The sequence below is a fragment of the Protomyctophum parallelum genome, assembly GCF_964188405.1.
Source record: "Protomyctophum parallelum genome assembly, chromosome: 19".
Lineage (NCBI taxonomy): Eukaryota > Metazoa > Chordata > Actinopteri > Myctophiformes > Myctophidae > Protomyctophum > Protomyctophum parallelum.
The window spans coordinates 21,207,381-21,217,127 of record NC_139717.1 but is presented as its reverse complement, the minus strand read 5'-3'; the positions used below and the strand labels follow the sequence as shown (position 1 = coordinate 21,217,127).

Sequence of the window (9,747 nt, the reverse complement as noted above, 5' to 3'; positions counted from 1 at the left end):
AACCGCACACACGCGGGACAACATGGCATCATCAACTCGCAACGGCATATATATAGTCCTGCTGGAGTACAAGATTAACTATATTTATAACATATATTAACACATCCTTTGAAAATAAACCCATGTTCCATTCGTTTTATAATCCATTGTGTACTGCACACGGGAACCTTTCAAGTCAGGAACCCATTTTGGGGTTGTTGTGGTTGTTGCTATGTACAGTATATAACATTTTGAGTGAGGCTCCTGATCCGAGCTCGTAGTGCGCCACTTGGTGGCGCGCTACGAGCTTGTATAGGTCTGCTATTTTTGAATGAATCGAAGAACGACTGACATAGAAACGTAGCTTTTTCAGAAAACTGAATTTTTTTAGAATCTGATCTCAGGTCAGAATGGGTTAAACATGGCTGGTACAGATCCGCGGGTGGGCCTAGGTGGGTGGGTGGGCCGGTACAGCGCCAGGGAAGGAAACGTGGTGGTGGGCGGTGGTGCAGCACCTAGAACTTGGTGCTGTGGCTGAAGCTGTCGGACATGATGATGTTCTTGTAGAAGTTGTCGGAGCGTGTGGAGCAGTAGCCCTTGACCTTGTCGATCACCTGGCTGACCGGCAGGATGGAGGATGAGGGGGAGGAGGAGGAGGGAGGGTCCGCCTCGGACGAAGACGAGGAGGAGGTGGAGGAGGAGACGCACTTGGAGGAGGAGACGCCGGTCTGGTTGGAGTAGCCCTTGCCTGCGGAGAGATGAGAGAGGTAGGAAAAATAAGCACTCACGTGTTTTACTTAAACCCACTTAGGGCCTGACGTCTTCCAGTTTTCTGAAATACCCGTTTGTGTATCGGCGGTGCTCAATATTCCATGTCAAGGACCACACAAAAATGATATGTAATTGGCCATCGCCGACCCCCCCCCCCCCCCCCCCATCTGAAAATATGTTGTTCCAGGGACCCCCCATGAAGCAAAGATTTGAATTAAAAACGAGCTCAACAAGTTCTGCTATTTTTCAATGGCTAAAGTGTAACATAATGCTTTAAAACACCAAAAGGGGTTCCCGCCCAGAATGGGTTAACCCATTTAGACCTGAACATAAACATTCTGAAAAGCCTACAGTATGTTTCTAACATAGGTATAGAAATGCAACCTATGTGACTGCATGGAGTCTGTCTCATTTCTCTCCAAAAGCATGTGAATATGATGGAATATGATTACAGCTCACATTTCATATCACACACTAGCCCCCCCTAAAACAAAAAAAAACAATATTAATTTTTAATAAATCGATACATATCCTCGGGATATAATATCGATATATATATCGATATATATATCAATATAAGATATATCGTTACATGCCTAGTTGGTAGCCCTTATATCATTGATAGTATCAACTGACATACGAAGAACATAATCAACAACAATTACAAATAGAAACGGGGCGAGTGTGTCGCCTTGGAGTATGCCAGCCAGGATGGGTTCATGATGGCTTTTCTCCGCCAGGAGTAAGGATGGTCTCTGAGGTATTTGTATAATATACAAATAATTCTATATTCTATGTTATAGAAATTTTACGGCATCCATCATTTTGTCGGTGGGATAAGAATTTCAAACATTTTGGCTCCGTCGACCGAATCAAAAGCCTTTGAGAAATCAACAAGGACTAGTGCGAGATCGAGGTTGCATAGCTGCGATTCCTCACTAATCCTACGTAAGCATATAGGATTTGACTCAAAGTGGATCTACACACACGTCTAAATCCGCTTTGATTGTTTCGGAGTAGAGGCTCAACGAAGGGGATAAAGACGATTAACCCAATCAGGCCTGACGTACAACAAATAAAGCTCGTTTTCGCGCTGCTGCTGCATATCACTAATTTGACACGGGCCTGGCGATAGTTTTCATAGATTACGAGGCTCGCCCCAACGCACACATACATGCGGCGTAACGTAACCTTCCGCTCTCCAAGCACACAAAGACAAACTCCGAGCCTCAAGTGGTGATTCTTTTCTCAGATAACACTGCGCGTCCCCCTCCACCTGGGTGAAGGTATACTCTGATCTCAGATAACACTGCGCGTCCCCCTCCACCTGGGTGAAGGTATACTCTGAAGTAAAAGTACTCGGAGCAGCAGTGTTGATTCTTTTCTCAGATAACACTGCGCGTTCCCCTCCACCTGGGTGAAGGTATACTCTGAAGTAAAAGTACTCGGAGCAGCAGTGTTGATTTCGTCGACTAAAACTATGACAAAGAAATATCCGTCGACTGCCGTTTTACACTGAGGAAAACGGAATAAAAACTGAATAAGAACTAAATGACTGTCTACATATATTGACAATTTCGTCAACAAATAAAAACTAGACAAAAATGTTAGGAAGGGACAAGAGATCCAGTGAAAGACAAGTGATTTCACACTTGGTTGCATGCTGAAAATAGCCGATCTACAAGCTCACAACGCATCGCTCTGCGACACGCTGTGAGCTTGTAGATCGGCTATTTTCAGCAGGTGTACAATCAGTCATTACGACGGCATCAAGGCACCGCCAAAATACACAATTTTAGTCGACTAAACCAACTCTAGATTCATCTAGTCGACTAAAATCCTATCATGTTAGTCGACTAAAACTAGACTTACACTGACACATTCCAGGCGACTAAAACTAAATGCAAAATGTTCAAGAAACTAAATGTGTCTGTCAAAATCAACACTGCAAACTACAGTGTGTAACATGTCTGGCAAGCGCAGACATGTCTACATACAGCCGGTCATGCTGGCTCGGGGATACATTGAATTTCGACCATCAGGCCAAGATAACTTTATACAAATCGGGGTGTAACGTTGTATTTGGTCTCCGTCTGTTCTCGGGATGCCAGCTTCCGGTTGGCTTTGGCTGTCATCTGTCATCAAGTCAGTTTCCTGATCAACATCCATCCCCCCTCCCAGCATTTGGTCGCAGCTGGGTTGCTGGCTCTGCGCACAACCCTTGGGCCATTGCTGGTCCTTGGGAGGTGGGTGGAGTTGGTATGTTAGTCCTCTCCGTCATCAGAGCCTTATAGATATAGACAGAGTTACGCAAACTGCGTTCGCTTCATAGGGCTTCAGTCCAATGGCGGATCTCTGACATAGACTTCTATTGAGCGTGTGGACAACCAACTGGGACAAGTCCTGGACTGGAAGTATAGGCAGTTCAATGCATTGGACCCAGGCAGCTTTAATGATCTTAAATCCCTTTATTTTAGATTGTTTTTTATAGTGATAGTAGGCCTACAACATAAACATTAAAGAGACTTTACCATTTACTGTACAATACTTTAAAACAGTTGTCATGATGCACACATGCCTCCTGCGCCATTGCCGTACAATCAGTGCCCCGGCATAGACCCGTCTTGTAAACAAGGCCTTTTCAGGACCTGCTCTACTTACTAGGTTACGTTCACGTCCCGTAGTCTGGAAATGTGGCTTTTCAAAATAAGAGCTTGACTGGGAAAAATGCTGGCGTGAATTAGATACTAATTGTTCATTAAATGCTAGCGGGGTAAGTGTTTAAAATAGCTCTTATTTGCGCCGCCCTCGTGTATTTCCAACTCCAGCTCCAACTACTTTACTTGAGTATGTCCAATTTCCAGTACTTTTACTTCTACTCCACTACATCTCTGAGCCAACATTTTGTGTATTTTAATTCACTGCAATCATTTGAAAACTTTAGTTACTAGTTACTTTAGTTTAAAAACTTAAACATTTGATTAGAAAACATACATTAAACACTTTACATTAAATACATTTCGGCCATTTGAAAATAGCTGAAATAATAGAAAATGCTATTTTCAATAGATTTTGTACACATTTTTAACTTGTGAAATGGGACATTCTGCAATATGAGTACTTTTACTTTTAGTACTTTAAGTATATTTTGATGCTGATACTTTTGCACTTTTACTCAAGTACATTTCCAATTCCGTACATTACTTGTAACGAAGTAGTTGTAAATTGTAGTATTGGTACTTTCACCTAAGTAAAACAATTGAGTACTTTTCCCACCACCGTATAGGTTGCACACAGCCTTTGAGACGATCCCGATAAACTAACTAAGCAGGCATACGGCTCTGTTGTTAGCTCTCCGTTGCAAAGGTTCGACCCGCAGGTTCAATACTGCATTCTGTGTGTAAAGTAAAAATATACAATCTGGTATACTTTAGTCAAATGTCATTCATTATACTGTCCACCACTGTATGTTTTTGTTAGAATAACTCCCAGTGCTTTTACAGTACAGGCTCGGCCAATAGCAGGCCGGGGTGGAACCATGTGGCCTGATAAGGCATGAAAGCAACACACAGCTGTTATTCTGAAGACGTTAATCAAACGTATAATATGCAGCGTGTCCATCGTTCATTCTGTGTGTTTTAGCAAAGGGGCCGGGCTCACTTCACTCCTGGTTAACCCATTTTGACCTGGGAACGATTCTGCCAATGTCTTCTAAATCCTGACTGTTTTCTTGAAAAAGCTATGTTTTTCTATGTCAGTCGTTCTCAAAACACTTTCATGTCACTTTTCACGATTCTTCAAATAATAGCAGACCTACAAGCTCAACGTTCTTCCAATAGCTAAAGCATGACATAATGCCAAACACCAAAAGGGGTTCCCGCCTAAAATGGGAACAAATAGTTACGCTCCGCACCTATAATTAATCAAAATTAATCAAAAGACAGAAACATTGATCATTTCATAACCGCTCCGCAGGCTGGGAGCGTCGATTGGGCAACATTGGAAGTTATTTCCTGGTTGGGACATCATCCAAAGTGGTCCCCCCATCCATTTTAAATATATAAAGAACGTGAATAACGCTTGATCTAAATCAATGCCTCCAATTCTAACCAAAGATTATGCTTTTGACGGTCCCGTCGCTTGTCCGTCGCATGCCTATCCCGTTGTTGTCGATCCCCTCTGGGGTGTTTTGGCTACATCTAGCTATTTCCAAGACGTTTTTTTTAAGTGGGTAATATGTGTTTTTAGATATTTTAGTATTTCATGATGTCATGGACTGCCCTCCCCCTATCCACAAGGAGGAGCAGTGCACCAAAGCATTATGGGAATTGTAGTCCAGGAAGGAAGTGAAATCCTACAATATCTAAAAACACATATTATACCCACATAAAACTCCCAGGAAAGTGTTTCTTAATATTGTCTCCCAAACATCTAACTATAAATGTGCCGCGTGCACGTCTCTGTGTGTCTGCGTGTGTGTACGGTTGTAATGCACGTAACTCGAGAACCGTTTTCCCCAACGACTTCAACTTCGACACTCGCGTTCCACACCCCCGCAGGGAGTGCAGTGCCTGGCCTCGAGTCTGTCGGACCCACGGTTCTCTAGAACCGCCACAAAAGGCTCTGCTCAGGCTCTGCCAGTGGGCCTAATGAGGCCAAGTGCCCTCACCTGTGCAATTTCCAGCCTCTTGATTGCCATGGCAACCCCACACCTGACAATTGATTACTTAACCAGTCCACTTTTCAGTCAGTTTTCCCTCTTCAGACACAGGCAGATACAGAGATCTCCATGTGGGACACAGACAGACAGTTAAAACTTGTGCTATGACAAGTTCCCGGGTATTATTAGTTGCATCGTACAGGTCTAGTCATTACAATGAGCAGGACTCAAAATTAACTTTTTTACTTGGTAGCGCTTGTGCTACCAATTTCAAAATGAAGGAGCACCAGAAAGAAATTAGGAGCACTTACCAAAATCTAAGGAGCACCAATATGTAATCAATTTTTTACATTAATAAAAACAATAATATAACGTGTGGTTTACAAATACCATGAAATGACAAGTATAAAAATGCATGCCAGAATTTAAAATGTAATGTCCAGATTTCTGTCCCTCATCCATCCATCTCTTCAAAGAGACAGAGGCATCAAACATCTCCAGATGAGGACCCTCTAGTCTATACTGATTCCGGGCAGTCACATCACCTGTTTTCTTATTCTTTGTTTTGTGTTTTTCACCTTCCTACACTGAAACGGAGCAAGACAGGAACGCCCAAAAACGTCACATCCGGTTTTTTACCCTGGGCAGAATTTTTTATGGCTGCCAATGCAACTTTTTCCAATCCTTAATCACATACGGACAAACATCTATGCCGATAATATCTAACTTGCGGAGGTAACGTGCCTTGTCCACGGGCAACAGATCTTTCAACGTATGGCATTGCAAATACGTTTGATAATCGCTACTCTGCGCAATATTGTTTTGGAAATGCAGCAAATTGCATTGCAGTGAACGAGAGCAAATCACAACTTACCCTGGGGGTGGTGACTCCGCCCTGAATACGCGTTGTCGTGTCAGTGTATAGCCTATTTAGAACATATAATTAGAATTTCTAATATAAAATAATTTCGATGTAAAACATTATATTTATAGCTATGCCATACTCACTTCTAATCAGTGGTGGACAAATTACTCTAATGTTTTACTTAAGTAAAAGTATCAATACTGCTGCTATGTAGAAACACTTACAAGTCTGCTATTCTCTCTCCCTCCCTCTCTCTCTCATTCCCTCTCTCTCTTGCATGCGTGTGCAGCTGTGCGCGCACACAAGCATGCACACACACACACACACACACAGCCGGTCCGCCTCCGGAGCTAGAGGCTCCGGTCTTTTAAATAATGTACTTTCTGACACATGGTGAAGTTGCGAGCCGAGGCGCTCTGGAATGTGAGCGATGCAGCGCTCAACGTTGTCCCGTACCGTTGTGTCAAAGAGTAGTTAACTATACACACTTCACACGTTGGTTTGTTAGCATCAAGTGCTAGTGCAGCTAGCAGACAGGAGCAGTGCAGTGGATGTCAGAGAGCGGCTCATCAGAGCGCCCGTTTTTCTACAATCGATCGTTGTAGCCAGGCGCACCACATTAATTATTTGTAGTGGCGCTGGTGCTCCCAAATATCTTTTTAGGTCGCAAAGATTAAAATTCAGGCGCATTTGCGACCAAAATGGTCGCTATTTCAAGCCCTGAATGAGATCTGGTTGCAAAAGGGGTGAAGTGTCCCTTTAATGGTGGATTTTATAGAATAATGAGACTATGATTGTAAGCCAAAGCTGCCATACTGCAAAGCTGTTCTTATTAGCTTTAGGTGGGGTTTTAAATAATATCTTTGCCTCTGGGGCTGGAATAACATATTTTGGGAGTCGGCGGCCAAATACATATATATTTGGTGATACTCGAAATACATGAAATAGTTTGAGAATCACTGACATAGAAACATTGATTTTTCAGAAAACCTTTAGGATTTAGAAGATCTTTTTTTTAGAACTGGCTTCAGTCCTAAATGCAGGGTTAAAGTGCAGTACTTGAGTAAATACCTAGTTACTTTCCCCCGCCAACCGTGAAAAGAATGCATGTGTTCTTTGTGAACAAACCATAGGCTATTTGCCAATAGTTGAAATGGAACATAAATAAACCGGGTGGGTAGCATGACATGGGGGTATTAAATCCAATATCAGTTTAAAAGCCAGCTATGCACATCCTATGCCAATATCTCCATGCAGCACTCTCTGGGTATCAAAATGTATGACATTATCCAGTTTTCCTATCGTATTTGTTTCACTATACAAACAGGATATTAAGAAGACAGCAAAGATTAAGAGGAGGATACAGTAAATGAGGATTACGGTGAATTTTATACATCTTTTCATGAATCAAAACCTTTGCTTGGGATTTTGTCAGCGCAGGAAATCCATGCACAGGGATCGATTTTATGGAGAGGACACGCTTGCTCAATATCTGGATTCCTGGATGCGTGCATGCGCGCGGGCGTGCGTGCGTGCAGGCGTGCGTGCGTGCGTGCGTGCGTGCAGGCGTGCGTGCGTGCGTGCAGGCGTGCGTGCGTGCGTGCGTGCGTGCAGGCGTGCGTGCGTGCGTGCGTGCGTGCGTGCGTGCGTGCGTGCGTGCGTGCGTGCGCGGCTATACTTGTGACGACCATTCTCCTGGTCCTCACACGACAAATGGTTCTTTCATTGTTTAAAATACATTTTCAGACATACATTTATAGAGGTCATTTTTAGAGGTTAGATTTAAAGGGTTGAAAGGAGAGATAAAAACAATTTATACCTATAGTTTTGGCGCCGTCAAAATGAATGGGGTGGTTCAGTCTGTTTTCCTTCTTCTTTTTTTTTTTTCGATATTTTTTGTGGCTTTCGCCTTTATTGTATTTTTTGTAGAGGGATAAAATCACAGTAGGCTGACAGGAAATGGGGAGAGAGATGGGGGGGGGGGGGGGGGGGGGGTTTGACAGTGTTCAGTAAAGGCCGTCGGGATCGGGAGTCGAACCCAACCCAGTGGCACACCGCTGCCAGAGCTCGGACTATACCAGCCAAGGTTGCCTGGACCGCTGAGCCACGTACGGCCCCTGCAGGCCAGTCTGTATATCCTTCTGCCAGAGCAGAAGCTCTCTCACCACCGCCAGCCATAGCCAGTCAAACAGATTAAAGACATATTTTGGAGTCCATTGTCTCTATACACTATACATACAACTTTTTATTGTGAGTCGGAGGATTCTTTCTTTTTTTTTCACCCCGAGGGCTTCAGCGAGCTCAGTGGCGTTGTGGTTAGAGTGTCGTCCTTAATGTTGGGAGGTCAGAAGAGACCAACTCGGGTGCCGGCGATGTCTCCTCATGATCTGTTTCTCATCAAAGCCGCAGCAGGAGTTCTCCTGGTATATAATCTCTTAAAGAATGATTGCTGACAAGGAAAATGTAGGCTATATTCTAGATGTTTTGGAAAAATAAAGAAATAAAAAGCCTAACCGCTTAACCTTAACACAAAGGTGCCCAAAAGGCAGATCACGATCTACCAGCAGTAGATCACAAAGGCTGTGCAGGTAGATCACATGACATGCCCGTAAAGAATATTTCATTTAAATATTATAATTTTTTTGGCATCTGCCACTTGAATTAAGTTGACTTGATTGATTGACTTGACATAAAAAAGTGCCTGTCAGCTCAAACCCATAATGCAATACTTTGTTTTCAAGAGTGTTGCTGTGCACAAATGTCGGTAGATTACAAATTAAATAGAAAAAACCTCTACCTATTCCATTTCTCCCACTTCCCATTCCAAGTGCATGTGTCTTAAATGTAATGCCAGCGCCGCACTATTCCAAAGCCATTTTCAGCAATGGTATTATAATGTTTTCAGTGAGTATACAGATCTTGTTGAGCTGGTCATTTTGAAAAGCTCTCATGTAAAAAAAGAGTGGGCCTAACCCATATATCAAAAAGCTGAGGTATGGAACCCCTCCACCAAACAGAACCCTGGGGCAAAGAAAACATACTGTATAACATACTGTATAATAATACAGTATTACCATACTGTATTATATACCATTCCAGGTCAATGACACGACCTGGACACACCGTCGTCAGCAAAGAGTCAAACGCCCTCCAAGCAAACACCCCGCGGTGCAGAGAAAACAATACAAACACCCCGCGGTGCAGAGAAAACAATACAAACACCCCGCGGTGCAGAGAAAACAATACAAACACCCCGCGGTGCAGAGAAAACAATACAAACACCCCGCGGTGCAGAGAAAACAATACAAACACCCCGCGGTGCAGAGAAAACAATACAAACACCCCGCGGTGCAGAGAAAACAATACAAACACCCCGCGGTGCAGAGAAAACAATACAAACACCCCGCGGTGCAGAGAAAACAATACAAACACCCCGCGGTGCAGAGAAAACAATACAAACACCCCGCGGTGC

General features: G+C 43.4%; 1 protein-coding gene across 1 annotated transcript in view; it reads right to left on the bottom strand.

Moving 5' to 3' along the window:
* Positions 1–498: 498 nt before the first annotated feature.
* Positions 499–9,747, bottom strand: part of adgrg6 (adhesion G protein-coupled receptor G6) — a 67,224-nt gene continuing 57,975 nt past the window's right edge. The window contains exon 23 of the mRNA XM_083789911.1: positions 499–727. Coding sequence (XP_083646037.1) covers positions 590–727 — 138 coding nt within the window. The 3' untranslated portion in view covers positions 499–589. The remainder of the gene's footprint in view (positions 728–9,747) is intronic.